Source organism: Branchiostoma belcheri, unplaced genomic scaffold (assembly GCF_001625305.1).
Source record: "Branchiostoma belcheri isolate BF01 breed outbred unplaced genomic scaffold, Haploidv18h27 scaffold5, whole genome shotgun sequence".
NCBI lineage: Eukaryota > Metazoa > Chordata > Leptocardii > Amphioxiformes > Branchiostomatidae > Branchiostoma > Branchiostoma belcheri.
In genome coordinates this window covers 3,076,526-3,095,940 of record NW_017804131.1, presented here as the reverse complement: position 1 = coordinate 3,095,940, position 19,415 = coordinate 3,076,526, and the positions used below count along the sequence as shown (strand labels likewise).

General features: G+C 43.2%; 3 protein-coding genes across 3 annotated transcripts; all 3 read left to right on the top strand.

Moving 5' to 3' along the window:
• The first annotated feature begins 487 nt into the window (after positions 1-487).
• On the top strand, positions 488-9,537 carry LOC109479654. The gene is made up of 9 exons (XM_019781641.1): positions 488-516; positions 1,138-1,533; positions 1,659-1,905; positions 2,043-2,234; positions 2,353-2,675; positions 7,323-7,703; positions 7,901-8,147; positions 8,399-8,590; positions 8,720-9,537. The coding sequence occupies exons 2-9, from the start codon at positions 1,159-1,161 to the stop codon at positions 9,043-9,045; spliced, it is 2,283 nt and encodes a 760-aa protein (XP_019637200.1). The 5' UTR covers positions 488-516; positions 1,138-1,158; the 3' UTR covers positions 9,046-9,537.
• Positions 9,538-11,615: 2,078 nt separating this feature from the next.
• On the top strand, positions 11,616-13,374 carry LOC109479816 (actin, muscle-like). The gene is made up of 4 exons (XM_019781834.1): positions 11,616-12,005; positions 12,180-12,426; positions 12,601-12,792; positions 13,034-13,374. The coding sequence occupies exons 1-4, from the start codon at positions 11,631-11,633 to the stop codon at positions 13,357-13,359; spliced, it is 1,140 nt and encodes a 379-aa protein (XP_019637393.1). The 5' UTR covers positions 11,616-11,630; the 3' UTR covers positions 13,360-13,374.
• A 1,166-nt stretch (positions 13,375-14,540) lies between these two features.
• LOC109479653 lies at positions 14,541-17,021 on the top strand. Its single transcript, XM_019781640.1, has 3 exons — positions 14,541-14,756; positions 15,862-16,449; positions 16,857-17,021. The coding sequence occupies exons 1-3, from the start codon at positions 14,541-14,543 to the stop codon at positions 17,019-17,021; spliced, it is 969 nt and encodes a 322-aa protein (XP_019637199.1).
• Positions 17,022-19,415: the final 2,394 nt, after the last annotated feature.

Here is a 19,415-nt window from a genome sequence, read left to right as displayed (position 1 = left end):
TATTTACGATGTGTATGTTATAACATTAACGCTGGTTAGATCAGAGGCGATAATCCATTACTTCTAAGAATGTGACAGCATCCTTGACGGATTGCCAGTATGTCATGCTACTTGAAGAATCCACTGAATCCTATTTGGGAATGTTACATTTATTACAAAATAAGATGTCTCTGTACATTATCTAACTGTAAGAATGTTACCTATTCAATAAAGCAATTAAAGTCATATCATAATCTTGTTATCGTTGTCAAGGATACAAACACTTATCGCATCAAATCATTTCACAGCCGACATGCTTCAAATAGAACACTTGACCCTGCACGTGGTTGTGAAATAATACTGCGACAGAAAAACTGTCTAGTCTACTCATTTTTCTATATTGATTTGAAGTTTTCGCCGAATTGGTGGTCTATATGGCGATATGTAAATGTTCTGATGGTTTATAAGGACGGACATCGACTTTAATCATCACCCATAGCTCCAGGCTTCTGACTGAAGGTCTCGAACGTTAAGAAGGTACGTGTACGTTTGTCCATCTGATGGGATCTACTTATCCCATCGTTGATATGTATCGTAACTGTAGCATGTGTATGGACATTTCTTACCGACCATTATATCTATGCGCTATTGTTGTCCGCAACGAAGAACTTCAATTGTTGGCAAGGAACATTTAAAGATAATGTCTGATGGCAATCATTAGAAGTATACCATAGTCGAGGCTCTACTCATTAGAACACCTTTGTTAACATCGCTTTCATTTCTTTTGTTTGCTTCATAGCATGAGATTGTTTTTCAATTTCTTTTTTGTAATCAGCATAACCTTCCGCAGTGGCTATATATCAAACTATCACCTTGTCGTAAAGGTCTCACATTGAATGGTCTTGTACGCCAAAGCTAATAGTAGCAGCATGTGCTTCTGTGCTTTCTGGTGTAGGACGCGAACATCCCTTGTAGCCAGAAAGCTTGTTAACCTGAGTAAACACATTGCAGCCATCAGTAAAGTAGTGTGATGTTATGCCACAAGGATATCCTTGGATGTAAAAGAACTACTCTGGTTAAATACTAGTATCATAATCGATTGCCGTCAATCTTTTGCACAATGTCTGCTACAGCCCATTTTCTTTTCCTCTTGAACAGAACCTATACTAAACCGTCAACATGTGCGACGACGAAGAGGAGGAAGCTACTCCCCTGGTCTGCGACAATGGCTCCGGACTGGTGAAGGCTGGCTTCGCCGGCGACGACGCTCCCAGGGCTGTCTTCCCATCCATCGTCGGCCGCCCAAGGCATCAGGGCGTGATGGTCGGTATGGGTCAGAAGGACGCCTACGTGGGTGACGAGGCTCAGAGCAAGAGGGGTATCCTCACCCTGAAGTACCCCATCGAGCACGGCATCGTCACCAACTGGGACGATATGGAGAAGATCTGGCATCACACCTTCTACAACGAGCTGCGTATCGCCCCCGAGGAGAACCCCTGCCTTCTGACAGAGGCTCCCCTCAACCCCAAGGCCAACAGGGAGAAGATGACACAGGTAACAGATCTTCACATTTCTCCTGTGTATTTTTTTCTACATTTTCACTACATGCTTTCCAAACAAACCCGTACAGGTTAGCTCCAAAGACCGAGTGGAACCATTTATCACTATTTTCCCCACAGATCATGTTCGAGACCTTCAACTCTCCCGCCATGTACGTGTGCATCCAAGCTGTCCTGTGCCTGTACGCTTCCGGTCGTACGACTGGTATCGTGCTGGACTCCGGCGATGGTGTCTCCCACACTGTGCCCATCTACGAAGGCTACTGTATGCCTCACGCCATCCTTCGTCTGGACCTGGCCGGCCGTGAGCTGACCAACTACCTGATGAGGGTCATGTGCGACCGTGGCTACTCCTTCGTCACCACGGGTAGGTGTCATCTCGTAGTTAGAAGATGCTCACCATCGTTCCAACATACCAACTACATCTAGTTTTAATTTGAAAAATTGGAGCTAAATAAATTCCATTTATTCCAATCTTAACAATTCCTCCTTTCTCCTGTACAGCTGAGCGTGAGATTGTCCGTGACATCAAGGAGAAGCTGGGCTACGTCGCCCTGGACTTCGAGCAGGAGATGTTGACCGCAGCCACCAGCACTTCCATCGAGAAGAGCTACGAGCTGCCTGATGGACAGGTCATCACCATCGGCAACGAGAGGTTCCGCTGCGCTGAAGCGATGTTCCAGCCATCTTTCTTGGGTAAAGTATTGAGGTCTTCTTACTATGTTTAACATCAAATTCATAAAACCAAACAAAAGGTAAAAATGTGTATATTTCGATGATGTTTATTGCTCACTAAAACGCTTTATGCTTCCAGGTATGGAGTCTGCTGGTATTCATGAGACCGTCTACAACAGCATCATGAAGTGCGACATCGACGTCCGTAAGGACCTGTACGCCAACAACGTGCTCTCTGGCGGCAGCACCATGTTCCCTGGCATCGGTGACCGTATGCAGAAGGAGATGGTGGCTCTGGCTCCCACAACCATGAAGATCAAGATCATCGCTCCCCCAGAGAGGAAGTACTCCTGCTGGATCGGTGGCTCCATCTTGGCTTCTCTGTCCACCTTCGCAGCTATGTGGATCAAGAAGTCCGAGTACGACGAGTCTGGCCCCGCCATTGTCCACCGCAAGTGCTTCTAAACGGACAAAACCACCTTCGTTTCTTGTCTTCAATGTGCTTGCATTTCGTTGCATTCCGGGGGTGACGGCGCAGGAAATTTCTCGTCATCGCTAGCGCTGTTCTGGTTGCAAGTCTTTTTGTTACTGGGACCAGTTGTAGAGTTGGAGAGAAAGGGAGCAGTTGATGGAGCTATTGGATCATGTCTGATGTTGTGAAGTACTGTACGTGGATGTCACAGATTTGAACGCGGTCGTAGAAATAGATGAACTGATGGACTACTATATTTTGTTAAAAATCATATCTATCGTAGTGACTTTTATCGTCCTCACGTTACGTATGACTTGTATATTTCCCATGTCTGTCTGTTAGTGATTTTGAGTGATTTCTTTGTATCCGATTTAAGAGTCATTTGTCGGCTTGTGTGCTTTCTGTGTTCAAATAAAATATTTTTCTCCTTTGAATACAATTTTGTCCAGTAGTCATTTCTTTCATAAAATCATTATGGATACATCATGCAATTATAGTTTAACGTACCATAGATAGCAATATATATCTCATCTTTAGCAACCCTGGCCGTATGGTTCCTAAAACACAATAGACTCATAACTATGGGGCGTTGTTACGGTGGGCGGTGGTATGTGCAAGTGACATGCATGCTTGGTTCGGTGACGATCATAGTTACACGTGGAACACATCTTCCTGTAGACTGCACCGCCAAAATGCGGATAGAGTTTCCACAGATGACAATATATGACAAATTGGAATATTCAGAACATTCGGCCCCGCCTGCTTGCAATGAAACTTTCTACTTTGACCAATGTCGGCATATCGTGGGAGTGTTCGGAGAAATGGCCGCCTTGTATGGTCATGAATGTGACAGAAATGCCAAGTATGGTCGTTAACTCAGCCTCGGTCTCGTGCGTGACCTTCTTCGAGGACAAAATGGCGCCTCCCGTTGAAGCAACGTGGCAAATTATTACAGTGATGTAGTTTACAAGATAGCGATTATCTTTTCGAGGGAATAAAGTTATGGAACACTCTTTCACCAATCGGCTCCTCAACAGTAATAACAGTATCATAAACTCGCATTCCACTCAGACTTATCATCCACCAGTCACTACTGGGATCACTATATCGGCCTAGTCTACCGGTAAGGCCCTTCTCGTATGTATATGTACCGAACCCTACCGTTTTTACTATGTGTGCACCTTGTTATTTTAATTGTTTGTCTACTATGGGCCAATTTGCGCCTGAAATAAAGAATAAAGTAAAGGAAACCTTTGATTCTATTGAGTTGAAGTATAGCAGCAGATAGACCCTGCGAGTCAATTACCATTATTATTCCCCCTCTTAGGATGAAGGTAACTGGCATTTTAGGTACCAAGTTGCAATTGCGACGAGTGAGCTTGTAGAGAAACGCCATCTACCGACTTTGAACTGTATTTTTTCGTCATAACCGCAAGTCGTCTGAAGTATCTTTCAAAAAGAAAAAACACCACAGAAGGACTGATGCCGAACATGCTCAATTGGCACTGGTTTGATGGTAGTTTCATTTGAGCTTTAATCATTTTAGCCTGAGAAAAAATTATCGAATCGATAGAAGACAAGTATTTTCAGAAATGCCCTGAATGTTCTTGCTTATATACGTACCTCTTTAGCCTGGCATGGGCATAGGCTACATTTAGCTCTACTGATCCCTGTACTGTCTGGAATAGAAGAAAACAAATGATCATATGTGTCACAAATGTTGACATTTGCTTTTAGCTTCCATTTTCTATCTTCATGTATTGTTGCATTGTTTCTTTCATGAAATTTGGGTTTTATACCATATGGCTCCTAAACAAAAAGACTTGGCCACTGTGGATTTCGCTTGTGTTGTCACTGATTCGCCTACCCCTACAGTGCCTACTCAAAAGCACCTCCATGCGACATGGACTAAACCGCAACGGCTAAGGGAGTATCGTATACTTTCTTCAATGACATAGCCTTCACATAAATATTTAAAAAAAGAGGGTTCATCTGTGTGTACAAGATAATTAGATCGACACAGCTCAAGAAATCAGCAGATCTAGATATAGTCGACCCAGACCATCTCCGGACGTATAACGGCCCTCAGTCTTTTCAGGGCCCTGTATAAAAATTAACGTAGCTGACGAAAGTGAATTATAAGGATCTGTCAGAAGCATAAGTTTTGGTGCTTCAGTTTCAGTAGAGATATCATGACCGTAGAAACATGCAATACAGAAACATGAAATAACTTTTAAGAAAACTGATGATGATGATGTTTTAGATACTGAGACATGCAAACGCAAAAGTATGTATGTATTGAACACCGTGACATTCGTGTAGATCAGATCTAGAGTGTACGAAGCGAAGAAAATGGCTGCTGAAGCAAGCACAAACCATGCAAATGCCAGATCCAGATAACACAAGCAACTTGTAGGCGATTTACAAAAAGAATTACCATACAGAAATGTTGAGATGTCCCAGCTTTGAAGCATCCTGGCCATCCAGCAAAGTGTCCTTCGTCGATATCAGAGAAACATGTTGATGCAAACGGCTTCAAATAAGATTTACGATTATTCTGAATCATCAAGACTAAGTACAGGTTGTACAATACATGGGGTACTATGTTTAATCTTGTTAGCGTGCAACTCCACATATTATATATACTATCATCAGATGCCCGCATGAGACTTATAATTTATAAGGTTATAAATTCTCCGGCCAGTCTACAGACTAATTTTAGGTTATATATTAGAATACCAGTCTTTGAAATCTCACTTTGAGAGTGATATACTGAATATCGTGACAAACTGGTGAATGCCGTCCGTGTTTAAAACAGGGTGTGTAGAAAACCGATCTTAACAGCAGCTGGAATAAAAATGACGTCTGTGTCCAATGTCAAACTTTCCATCTACATTTCAGTCGGAAATTACATGCCAATGTGACCAGTTCACAACTGTTTTACTCATTGCACACACCGTATTGATACAGTACGAAGCTTAGCCTAGAAGCTGTCAAAGAACTAGTCACAAGCAATACGTGCACGAAATATACAACAAATGGACTGCATGAATGTTTAAATTTGTATGTTAAATCCGGTGCGTTTAGATACAGAAGGACACTGTTCGTTTCAGTTATGGTATGTAAAAGTACTGTCGACTTTAACATGTGGTTGCCTTTGAAGATAAGAGATGCAGCCTTTGTAAGCCAATAATGTTGTAGCACGAATTAGAGCTCATGCGTTTCCTTACAGTTTAACCTTCGGATGTAAAAGGCTGTTACGTGATAAAGAAAGTCAGAAAGGAAAGCTGCAACAAAACTGAGACTTTCTGCGATTTGCAAGTGCATTTCAATTTCGTAATTCAAAAGAACTCACCACATAACATTTCAAAAGGATACATGTCAACTTCGTCAAAGGTAATACAGTAACAGTATAGCAAAAACAAAAGCCAATTAAACACAGACGACAATAGGACTTTGTAGGATCTTCTATAAATATAGTCTTGATAGGCGTATTAAAATACTCGGACTCGCCCATCATTGTTATGAATATAAAGAATATAAAATATCTAAAGCTACGGAATGTGCCGACTGCACCATATGTAAGTCAAGTTATGGTCAAACCAAGCAGACGTTCCACGAAATCTGTGCTACTTTGTAACCCAACAAGCAAGATTTACATTCCCTGAGACGAGTGCGGTATATCACAGCCCTGACACTGGATCTACATCAGTTCATTCGGTTCACGGTCTTCACATTCTTACCAGTTCAGTCGTTAGGATAGTGATCCCCTCATGACCTGACATTGATAATCTAAATCCCACCACTTCGTCAACTGCTCAGCATCCACAAAAAGTCAACTCTTCGGAAGCCAACGGCAATGTGAAAATAATCTAGGAACGATACAGCTGCAGCAAACTGTCATGAAGATCAAGTATTTGTTATATCTTAACAGTAGGTATATACATATGGACAAAGCATAGATCTGTCCGCAGTAAGGTAATACATTTAGAACAACATCGAATACACGTCGCCCACTGTGTTTGATACTAAATATTAGCAGCTGCCCCAGTAGATAGCTAGTCTTTCTTTTATTAGCTCAGATTTAATATGTGGGTGGAACATAGCTTGACAACACGAAACAGTTACATGAAACGTTAGACACTAAAGTGATACTAACAAAGTCGCTGAAAATAAACGTGGAATGTAGAATGGTCGCACACACCCATGAACTTTACATTAAACTTCAATGGGGGCGTATAATTTTGCTGTTCTCAGTCACCATATGGGACCTGGTTGGCTGACATCCCCCTATAACTAACGAAAAACCATATTTGGGAGCAACTTCCTTGAAAATCCCGTTGTTTTTGGCTACTGGACCAACGAACCAACGCATAAATAGAGCTCCAGTAGGTGTGGGCTTCACCAGAAGCTAAGCTGCAAGGTCATCCCTGTTGCCATCGGACAAGGTATGAACATAGTTTCACTTCTTTCTCGTTGGCACTGTCACTGAATTTGCTTTATTGTTCTTTATTCGATTTTCTTTATTGCTTTTTGTAGTAAGACAGATAAGATCAGATACTACATCCACGATACAGTGAACGAATTTACAATTCCTTATCATTCTATTGCACATGCCAGACGTACCCAGCTAACTAACCAACATGTGCGACGAAGAAGAGGAGGAAGCTACTCCCCTGGTTGTTGACAATGGCTCCGGACTGGTGAAGGCTGGCTTCGCCGGCGACGACGCCCCCAGGGCTGTCTTCCCATCCATCGTCGGCCGCCCAAGGCATCAGGGCGTGATGGTCGGTATGGGTCAGAAGGACGCCTACGTGGGTGACGAGGCTCAGAGCAAGAGGGGTATCCTCACCCTGAAGTACCCAGTCGAGCACGGCATCGTTACCAACTGGGACGATATGGAGAAGGTCTGGCACCACACCTTCTACAACGAGCTGCGTATCGCCCCCGAGGAACACCCGAGCCTTCTGACTGAAGCTCCTCTGAACCCCAAGGCCAACAGGGAGAAGATGACACAGGTTTGTCTTTTTCTCTATCTGCTTCCAAGTAATGGTTTTACATTGGATCAATGAGCTAGCAGACTAAATATATACCCAAGTGATTATGGCTCATCAGTTGGAATAAACGAAGAACCTGCACTTGACATAAAGAAGCAAGTTAGCGATAATGCTTCTCTACAGCGTTTCTCATAATTATTCAAACATTGCCATTCCAGATCATGTTTGAGACCTTCAATGCCCCCGCCATGTACGTGTGCATCCAAGCCGTGCTGTCCCTCTACGCTTCCGGTCGTACGACTGGTATCGTGCTGGACTCCGGCGATGGTGTCTCCCACGTAGTACCAATCTACGAAGGCTACTGTATGCCTCACGCCATCCTTCGTCTGGACCTGGCCGGCCGTGAGCTGACCAACTACCTGATGAGGGTCATGTGCGACCGTGGCTATTCCTTTGTGACCACTGGTAAGTTTTCATCCAGTTCATTGAAAACGTATACAAAATCAATCCGGCACCATACCTTTGTGTTCTTTTTTTTTATACCTCTAGTAGATATATTTTAAACATAGCTGAAGAAAATTGTTCCCTGTAGTTTGCATAAAATTTCTAACGGCATGTACTTGCCTTTTCACTCTAGTAATGGAACTACCAATGGTAAAATACCTGTGCTCTTTATGGCAAGGTAGACGGCTAATGATTTTTTTTACGTTGTTCAGCTGAGCGTGAGATTGTCCGTGACATCAAGGAGAAGCTGGGCTACGTCGCCCTGGACTTCGAGCAGGAGATGTTGACGGCAGCTACCTCCACCTCCCTGGAGAAGAGCTACGAGCTGCCTGACGGACAGGTCATCACCATCGGCAACGAGAGGTTCCGCTGCGCTGAGGCGCTCTTCCAGCCTTCCTTCCTTGGTAAGTGGATCTGCATTGCCAGCCAGTTGACTTTTATTCTTGGAGCTGAATTGAATACGATCTTAGCTGTAGTTCGGATGTCCTGGTCCTATTGGCCACCATGATAATCGAATTGTTTGCTATCGATAGGTATGGAAACCGCCGGCGTTCATGAGACCACCTACAACAGCATCATGAAGTGCGACATCGACGTCCGTAAGGACCTGTACGCCAACAACGTCCTGTCCGGTGGCACCACCATGTTCCCTGGAATCGGTGACCGTATGCAGAAGGAGATGGTGGCCCTTGCCCCCAGCACCATGAAGATCAAGATCATCGCTCCCCCAGAGAGGAAGTACTCCGTATGGATTGGTGGCTCCATCTTGGCTTCCCTGTCCACCTTCCAGCAGATGTGGATCACCAAGGCTGAGTACGACGAGGCCGGTCCCGCCATCGTTCATCGCAAATGCTTCTAATTTCCACGCCTTCATCTTAATCATGACATCTAGCGAAGCAGTATCCATGTCCCTTTTTTTTACATATCTAAAGACTTTGAGTTTTGTTTCTAATGTCAGCATATGTATTATCTGTGCAGAGAGTATTGGGACCAGGCAAAAAATCACAAAAAAAAGACATCGGTGGAAATATTAGGATGGTCAACGTTGGTAGTTAGTGGGCAACAGGGTCGTGAGTGACGTATGCACGTGATAGAGACAATGGAATGGAAAGTTTAGCACTTAAAGAACGTTTGGGGTAACATATGTTGCTTATTATTCATGTAAAAAAAAGATAAACATGCTCATTATTAGCGTCTTACCAAGCACTGTGTAAAACAATTGCCTCGAAGACCAACCGATTCCCAAGCTGTAATGAACGTTATTCTTCACTACGCTATGTTAGCAACAAGAACTCATTGATGTTGTTATTAGAACTTTGCCATTTGTGATTAAACATTGCCATCATCTTTACAACGTGTTTTGTCCTTCCCTTTTTCATTTGATTTTGAGGAGTAGTTGTAGAACTGTACGTGCAGAATAAAATATCACCGTTTTAGGCTACCTTTTCAAAAATAATCACGTGTATGTTGACATTAATGGAAAACATGACACTGAGTATGAGCAGACATTTCCTATGAGGTACATCTGGTATGAGATGAAGCATTGCAATGACCTACGGTATGTGAACTACACGTATGTCAGTCAAATATAGTCAGTCACACATTTGAGAAACGAAATCCGAAAACAACGATATTGGGTAAAGCAGATCGTATTGAAGTAGGAAAGAGAATGTGCGGCGTTTTGATTATTGATCACGTACCACATTTAGTTATGAAAGGACCTGTATGCTCTGGAAGGGTTTAAGGTCTTAGACTGTTTTCCTTGAATGGGTTAGACTCAGTGTCAGGAACAAAACACTCGTATCAGCAGATTTCATCTATATAGTAGAATAGCAATACATATATAAAACTCTTACACGAAGAATCTGACCAGATTCCCCTCATCCATTGCCGCCGTCACACTTGACAACGTTAGTTCATTATGCAGCCTGTACAGAGCTAGTGTGTGGTGACATGAGGTTGAAGTGGTGTCCTGGTTATGTAATTCATGTTCAAATCCATGTCAGGGGTTCAAAGAATAAGTGTCATCACTAGAGACTGTGGCTATCACTGTGGCTATGAATGCTAGATGCTGGATGTGGTTGCTACAATGGTGCGAATGCCGAGTAAACAAGCTTCGATATCAGACCAGCATTCCGGTGTTATGACTCAAATACCAAACCATGAACCAAGAATAATTGGCCTTGAGTACCAACCATTCTGTAATAACATCTTCTGATCACAGATGATCTGGGATGCCCGTCAGTTGATACAATCATAGTCTGTTGAACTGTGCTCGAGGACAATGACACTTTAATAACTCCTAGCATCAACTTGATTCGATTGAACAAATCATGTTTCTTATTGATCGACTCGTATGAAATCGATTGACTACAAATAGTACTTTTTTCTCAGCTTAACGAATGAACTTTTTCAATGGTAAAGTGAAAATTCCTGTGAAAACATTGAGGGAAACATTAGCTAAAATGTGAAAACATTAGCTAAAATCGGCATAAAAACTTTGCAACAGGCAGATCTAGAAGCGGCACTGAGGACGCAATACGGTTTTCGATCGCAGTTGCTTGTCCGAAATAGAATTTTTTTGAAACCTACTGACGTTAGCCTAAAACGTGAAAGAATTACATTTGGATGAAACAAAATACGAGTATGCCGACAAGTGATATGATATCATGAATGTTCAGACCACACATATTTGTACTTTGACGATCTATACAAACAACACAAGACCTTTCTAAACTTAATCGGGTACAGAGGTAGAAATTCTAGATGATATTTAGATAGAAACACAAGACATTTCAAGGTTGCAAACATTTTAGTCAGTGGTAATGAGGCGCCTATCCTCCTCCATGATGTAAATGACCCACCCTATGCGTGATTATGGATACACCCTGGTGGACAAAATGATACTTTCAACGAAGCGACTATGGTTTAAAATAATCCTGGTATGCATATTAACGCCACACGCCCTAATAACTTTACAACGATCGCGACTTTCTGGCGCTCCCGATGGAAATACCAGATGGAAGTTGGCAAATAAGTCGTGTTTGCCATATACGGGGGGAACTTCTGTGAAAAAAGTTCTGTTTTAGTACTGGGCGTAGGCACGGAAATCATATAATAGGACGCAGTCTGTCCTGTTCCTTACCACCTGCATATAGCAGCTTTTGGGGCTTGTATCTGATCAGCAGAGGTACATAACGCATATTTATCGATTTTAATGTTATTGTAGTGCCAAATATAAGCTGTATATAATACTATGTGATGGAATGTTCTGTTGATGTTATAATGATGATGATTCCGGCGGTGACTAGACAAATGACTTCGATTCAACGATGAATTTAAGGAGTTCTTCTTCTGTACCATTTTTATCTGTTTGAACGCCAGGCTTTTGGTAGGTAACGAATTCCATGAACTTTATTAATCTCTAGCTAACTACCGACCAAAATGTGCGACGAAGAAGAGGAGGAAGCTACTCCCCTGGTTGTTGACAATGGTTCCGGACTGGTGAAGGCTGGCTTCGCCGGCGACGACGCCCCCAGGGCTGTCTTCCCATCCATCGTCGGCCGCCCAAGGCATCAGGGCGTGATGGTCGGTATGGGTCAGAAGGACGCCTACGTGGGAGACGAGGCTCAGAGCAAGAGGGGTATCCTCACCCTGAAGTATCCCATCGAGCACGGCATCGTTACCAACTGGGATGATATGGAGAAGATCTGGCATCACACCTTCTACAACGAGCTGCGTATCGCCCCAGAAGAACATCCGAGCCTTCTGACTGAAGCTCCTCTAAACCCCAAGGCCAACAGGGAGAAGATGACACAGGTTTGTACACATTATGTTTTAACAGACTAAACTAATACATGATTTAAAATACAAAGCATATAAAATATAGGAATGGATAAAGAAAGCCTGCCTACTCAAGTCAATATATGTGTGTATATAAATTTACTACACAGCAAAAACGCAACCTAACACTTCGTCCTGACACTCATCCAGATCATGTTTGAGACCTTCAATGCCCCCGCCATGTACGTGTGCATCCAAGCCGTGCTGTCCCTCTACGCTTCCGGTCGTACGACTGGTATCGTGCTGGACTCCGGCGATGGTGTCTCCCACGTTGTGCCGATCTATGAGGGCTACTGTATGCCCCACGCCATCCTTCGTCTGGACCTGGCCGGCCGTGAGCTGACCAACTACATGATGAGGGTCTTATGCGACCGTGGCTACTCTTTTGTGACCACGGGTAAGACTTCAATAAGCTTCTGTATCTAACTCTTAAGCGCGCCAGAAATTGAGTAAACACTCTTGTTAACATCTTTAAATCCGTTTACCACCAATCCAATACAGTCCAGGCTGCTTTATCAATCAGTAATTTGTCAGATATTGATTTGTCTCCTCAATCCTTCCTCTTGGTCAGCCGAGCGTGAGATTGTCCGTGACATCAAGGAGAAGCTGGGCTACGTCGCCCTGGACTTCGAGCAGGAGATGTTGACGGCAGCTACCTCTGTAGCCCTGGAGAAGAGCTACGAGCTGCCTGATGGACAGGTCATCACCATCGGCAACGAGAGGTTCCGCTGCGCTGAGGCTCTCTTCCAGCCTTCCTTCCTCGGTAAATACTCACTGCTGTAGTTCTCTATTCAAAGCTATACGCTGTCTTGGCTTGAGTTAGTTTGAAGTACAAATCCTTTGCGATCGTTAATCTGAATTCCAACTCATATCAAAGGTACGTAGATATTACGAATGTTCGTAACTTTTGATGACAGAAACACAGCTCCTTGGTCTTTATGTCCATACCAAATGGTAATCTACGTCCTCGTCTGACTCAATCATCTTTCTTTTGTCGTCAACAGGTATGGAAACGGCCGGCGTTCATGAGACCACCTACAACTGCATCATGAAGTGCGACATCGACGTCCGTAAGGACCTGTACGCCAACAACGTCCTGTCCGGTGGCACCACCATGTTCCCTGGCATCGGTGACCGTATGCAGAAGGAGATGGTGGCCCTTGCCCCCAGCACCATGAAGATCAAGATCATCGCTCCTCCCGAGAGGAAGTACTCCGTATGGATCGGCGGGTCCATCCTGGCCTCCCTGTCCACCTTCCAGCAGATGTGGATCACCAAGGCTGAGTACGACGAGGCCGGTCCCGCAATCGTTCATCGCAAATGCTTCTAAATGACCTCCTGTATCTGTGCAAAGTTCAGCAATCTCTACTACTGTGGGCCTTAGGCCTACGTGGAACGAAGAAAAGCTGTGAACGTGGACCAGGCCACCTTTTCTGTGTGACACAGTAAATTCGTTTTTGATTGGTTCTGGAATTATTAACTCGATTGGAATGTCACTTTTAGAGGTATCGTAAAGTGTGATGAAGTTAAGTGTGGTTACGTGTTTATGACACGCTGTTTAGACATGTCGATGCGGTGAACCGTGTTGTAATGAGAGGAGATACTGTGCGTTTGAAGAGTTCAACACCCTGTTTTATGTCACATTGTCCTGTAAAACATTCCCTTTGTCCGCTAATAAAATACGTGGATGCTACCTGCTACTGAGTGTGTCTACGTTTCTAGACAAAAAAAAACAGAAAATGGTTTGGAAAAACATCGATGTGACAGCATATTAGGGACACCTAATAACATTCATGCCTGTGACAGGTACCGGTTCTTTCAACTTCATGATGAGAAAATGTATTATTCATAGAAACATCATGTACCACGCTGTAATTGTGTGTGAATGTGTACGTGATCATAACCATATGGCCGTATCTACTGGGGTCGTCTTCCTACCCACCACCCAACCAGTGATATGAGAATCCCATAAATAATTCAGAGGTGTGGCATTTGTAGCCGCGATTAAAACCTAGTAACGGCGCCGCTGTTTGGTACACGTTTCCGCATGGTGAACTTCGACATTACCTCGGCACGTAATTACTGAAATGAACAACGCTCGGTGTAGCCTGGTGACCATTCTCAACGGGTCGCGCTTTGGAGTGTTACGGCTGGCCCCAGTTTGTTTGGTAGTGGTAGGGCTTTCCTTTTGCAGGAAGCCGCAGCAGCCAACTATTATAAATTACTGTCGTCCCTTCGTGGAAAGCTAATTGATACTTGTAATCTGTAGCGTGCGCTGGACGGGAGGCTGGGCCGGAGGACACACTGTTAGCGCCCGAGAGATACCGGGGAGCCACGGCGGTCTGATTAACCATGCTGAGCTCGATGAAGCACGATATATACGTACTGACACGGACAGCTACAGACTAACTACAGCTACAGACTAGCTTCATGAGCCGCCTGTTTTGCACGTCTAAATGTCAGATCAAACGTAACTGATCTGTTACAAGACAGGATAGCTTTACCAGGACTATGAACGGTCTCCCCGCTGTGACGCAGGACAGGAGCCCGAACGCTTCACCTCTCAACCGGGTACGGAGGAACAGGAGGAAGAGAACAACTGACGGGGGCAATGAGGAGTTCTCCAGTCCGGGGAAAGATCACCCGACACCGCGCGATATTAGCGAAGCTCCTGTTCTACACAGAAGACACAAATCCACGGGAGTGAAGAAAACCCGTCCGGGGGAGGTAGGTTACATTGTGCTTTCTTAATTGATAACCAAAACTGCAGAGTACCGCGACATGTATGTAACGTCCTCAAGAGACTAAGTGTCCCTCAAACGACTCCAAAGAACTGGTAAATATAAAATTTAAGTATTTATTTTATACTGACCAGTATTAGTTGTTAGAAAAGACAGTTTATAACATGTACAACACACCAAACAGCATTTATCGTAAGCCTTGTCTTTTTGTACACAGCTCTTCGCAGTTTTCAGCATATTAAAATCTAGCCGCGTTGCTACGTCCCACGTACAACAGTACATATTACTTATTAAAACAAGCTATTATATGTCATGATCCCATAAACCCATACTGCCCACGGTGCGTAATTGATAAGTACTTGTAGATTGTATAACGTGGTACGTGACATGTAGAATAGGACACTACAAGAGCCTGTACGTGTACGAGTATCAGAGGACCTGAGTCGCATAAACAACACATAAAGAACCAATACGTCAAGCTAGGAATTATGTTTTAAGGAGTACCGGTGTGTCTAAAGATAATGTTTAAAAGTACCTGTGAATTTGGTTAATCTAGTACAACTCAACATTTGATCATTAATAGCCACATAAAATATTGATATCAGAAAGAATAAAAATAACTGTGAGCCTGCGTATATACTTGAGGAATCAAACTGCTGTTTGATATATGCTGGTAGCCTCAGATGTACATGGAGTTATTTTCTAATCTAATATAGCGCAGGCATTATGGAAAACAATACCAATATACTGATATTTGGAATACTGTATCACAGTATAGATGACAATGAATAACTACATACAGACGCATAGGAAATAGAAATTGAGTCCGGAAAATTTGCGTGCCAACTGACACATAAAGATCGTGCAGATAAGACAATATGATTAGCACGTTGTAATTTTATATTCATGTCAAGGATGAAACGTAAGACTGTCTATTGTGACTATTGAAATAACCAAATTAAAATTTAGATATCTTTATGATTTATTGATGACCTTGTAGATATAGAAATCTACATGTATGCTATAAAGAAGGAGTGTTCACAACAGATGAAACAAACGCCTGGTGACGTACACGTTATTCTCTTTGGCAGGTTCTGGTACACAAGTCCTGGCCGCTGGGTGGCGCAGTTTTACGGCCGTCCACTGTAGATCTCAACGCCATCAGCCAGCTGGGAGTTGGCGCCAAACCTCTGCCGCCCATCCAGCGGAAAGCGTCCGGCGGGTTAGGGCCTGTCACGGAGTACGAGGTGGAGAAAGGCGTGAAACCCACGTTCGGTGATCTACCTAGCTTACAGCTTTATCCAAACGGCAAGAAACGTTCGTTTTATGGAGCTGGAGTGAGTGGACTTCATGCAAACGGACAGAAAACTGACCAAAGTCTGCCGAAAGACAGCCAGGAAAAGCGAAGCTATGAAAGGCGCCATAAACTGAACATAACTGATGAAGACACAACCAACAATACTGGACAACTAGGGGGAACGCTCTTAGGTGGAGACGCCCCTTCAAAAGAAATGTTGCAGATGCAGAATAATCACAGGAACACAGTTTCACGTGAACGTCACATCCAAAATGGCCCGACTCGGGAAGCCACAGAGGAGGAGATCATTTCTTTAGACAACAATAACGGTGTGAATCGCAACAACAACATGACCACAGCCCAAACTGGAGCGTCCTGGAAGGTGGGTCAACGAGATTAAACGTAGTATAGAGGCGTGCAGGGGATCTTGCAGCGCCGCTCCTGAGCCGTCGCCAAAAATTGTACTGTGGGTGGAAACGCCTGTGCATATGTATGCATGCATGGAAGTCAACTTGACACGCATAACTGTAGTGTAGGGTCTACACTATGGCAGCATACTTCAAATTACATCATTACATGTAAAAGAAATGTACGTTGCATAGTTTACATACAATACGGAGGCTCTTACTTAGATATTCGAATGAATGCACAGGCAAAACGAGCGCTATCGGTAATGACGGTTGTCTTATTACTGACGTCACCAATAACTAGGTCGGTAATGTTAGTAAATCAAACTACCTCAGTAATTTGGGACTGTCTTATGAGTTATAACTATATACTTCCTCCCAGGGGTTGTTGTCAGGGCTGGTGGGGCGGATGCGGCTGATGGCCCGCCGGGACAAGCCGTCAGACGAGGTGGAGTCAGCGGTCTCCCGCCATATCCAGCAGCACAGGGAGGAGGCGAGCAGACTCACACGGGCCAGGTTAGTGGCAGTTCTGTCTCTGGACAGGTGATACTGGGTACAGAGATGGTCGATGTGATATTTGGGGACAAATACATATACAAAAGGACAGTCCAGTATTGATTGTTATAGGTTGAATCTCTTGCCGAAGTATCATTTCACCCGCTAGAGGTCGCTGCTGACTGGCAACGTTACTGCTATATACGATTGTCCATTCAGCACCAAGGACACCCCCTCCCCCTTTACTAGTATGTTACCGAATTTTAGTTGATTTTCAAACTGTTTTCAACAGGGCAGCCTGTTGTATGTACATGTTTTAGTCTGAGTTAGGACATGTTTATCTGGAAAAGAACTTAAGATGACCACGATGATGACGTACGATGAAGTTTATAGTTTTTCTTTTAATACAACACAACAGTGCAAAGGCGTATATTGTACTGGAGCGTCGCCTTGCGGATTATTACTTAACTACAGTTAAATTCTAGGCGTTGTTTGACAAGATTTGTTATCCCATCCGCAGATGTCTTGAACATTTCTATTGGTGGAAATTGACCTATGGCAGTACTTGGTAGATTTTGTCGTCTTTGTAACTTCTCTTTATCACTGACTAGAAGTGCAGCTAGACTACGACAAGATGCCACATTGCAGGAAAAGCTCATCGAAAGGAGACAGAGGAGGAAGGCCATGTTGGAGGAGACCAGTCAAAAACAGGTTTGCATGTCAGATTTTACAGTAATTACTTTACATTCCTTTCGGTCTAAGGTATAAATATGTTCAGACCCTGTGACATGTAGCTGTGTTGTGGGCACATGCCATGTCATGCCATAATGTTAATAATTGTTATTTGGTAGACAAGTGCTTCATTTTATTTTCTAAGATATCACCTATTAAACTTGGCTTTCAGAAGACAAGAGCATACACATGTACTAGAATGTTTTCCATCATTAGCAAGTTCATGTTTAGCAATATTGTTTAAATAGATTGATGTGAAGTGATATTTAGTCACGGTATAACATTAACATAGCACCAGCCTGATGCTAGTATACAGACTGCTCTGACCACATGATGTGGAATTGTTTCAGGTTCAGTCTGGGGCAGAAAGCTGAGACCAGATACCCACTGAAAAGAAGCTCAAGGAGCCAACATTCCTGCATGCCATAGGACATGTCAACAAGGCATTGAATTGGAAATGTAAGAAAATCTTAGGAATTTGACTAACACTGCTACTAGTGCTAGTGCTACATGTTACATGTAACTCTCAGTAAAGTTTGGTTTGCCTCATCTATATTGAGGAATAACATTATATTTGTCTGTGCACATTCTGTCTTATGACAGTTTCCATTTGTTTGTGAACTAACACTTGTACATTTTTGTGTCTGTCAATGTCAACGTTATTGAGGCTATTTGATTTTCAACACTTAGGTAAGGTAGTTTGTATTGTTTGTTTTTGTAGGAAGGACAAAGGAAGTGCGAAGAATACAGAATGGTAATTTACATGTCCATAAATGAGGGGGGTGCATGAAGCTTCCGTCCACCCCCTGAAGCATGTTCATGAGTTTTTGGCATTTGATTCAGTTAATAAGCAAGGTGTGCTGATCACACAGCTTTCACTGTGTATTAGGACCATTTTTGTGTAGTTAGGTTGCAATGAGAGGATATCATGCAACATATGGTCTACATGTCAAACAGGTAAATTCTTTGCCTTGTCTTTTGCTGAAAACTAGTGGCTACATAAACACAAAATAGGCAGAAATGTTGAGCAGATAAACAGCTCTGGTGAAATATTTCACTCACTAACTGGTTTCACACATTGGTTTATCCATAAAGCACTACAAGACACTTTTTCTCATCTGATGTGTGATGGTTAGTAAAACAAGTGCTTCTGCAAAAGCTGTCGTTTGCCGCCTTGGTTTTTTTGGCACAAGAACATCACATGCAACAAATGTGTTTCGTCTTTGAATTAAGTGATGATAAGACCGTTGATTGAAATCTAGCTATGTTATACTATATACACATGTACATAGTTTAGGAAAAGATAACCAGAATTGATGCTCATTAGAAGCTAATGCAGTCACCATCTTTACGTGGGGAAATTAAATTCTTTACTACATCAAATCTGCAATACAAAAAAAAATCTTGTGATGTAAAGAGCAATTTATTTCAATTGTGCTGTATTTTTAAATATTGGTAGCTTGTCAAATAGATTGGTATAGAGTGCAAAAGCACAGTGCACGGTGGCAGAGCTGAGTGTGAATGCTGCATTGCGTGAACTGCTTGGTGACATAGATGGCCAAAGTCCCAAGACTCTGAAAGAGATGAAAAAGAATTTTTTGTGTCAGCATAACATCCACAACTGAGCATATGCATATTGAATCCTTGCTTAAACATGTCAAAGCTAACCCTGGGCACCAGACTAATATAGCAGCCAACTCGCCTTGGGCTCAAC

Bases quoted from the DNA above. Each gene is read 5' to 3' on its own strand.
- LOC109479654 (XM_019781641.1), top strand. From the start codon at position 1,159: ATGTGCGACGACGAAGAGGAGGAAGCTACTCCCCTGGTCTGCGACAAT. The intron at 2,235-2,352 runs GTAAAGTATTGA...TTATGCTTCCAG, and splicing joins GTTCCAGCCATCTTTCTTGG to GTATGGAGTCTGCTGGTATT. The intron at 8,591-8,719 runs GTAAGTGGATCT...TGCTATCGATAG, and splicing joins CTTCCAGCCTTCCTTCCTTG to GTATGGAAACCGCCGGCGTT.
- LOC109479816 (XM_019781834.1), top strand. From the start codon at position 11,631: ATGTGCGACGAAGAAGAGGAGGAAGCTACTCCCCTGGTTGTTGACAAT. The intron at 12,427-12,600 runs GTAAGACTTCAA...CCTCTTGGTCAG, and splicing joins CTACTCTTTTGTGACCACGG to CCGAGCGTGAGATTGTCCGT. The intron at 12,793-13,033 runs GTAAATACTCAC...TGTCGTCAACAG, and splicing joins CTTCCAGCCTTCCTTCCTCG to GTATGGAAACGGCCGGCGTT.
- LOC109479653 (XM_019781640.1), top strand. From the start codon at position 14,541: ATGAACGGTCTCCCCGCTGTGACGCAGGACAGGAGCCCGAACGCTTCA. The intron at 14,757-15,861 runs GTAGGTTACATT...TCTCTTTGGCAG, and splicing joins AGAAAACCCGTCCGGGGGAG to GTTCTGGTACACAAGTCCTG. The intron at 16,450-16,856 runs GTGGGTCAACGA...ACTTCCTCCCAG, and splicing joins AAACTGGAGCGTCCTGGAAG to GGGTTGTTGTCAGGGCTGGT.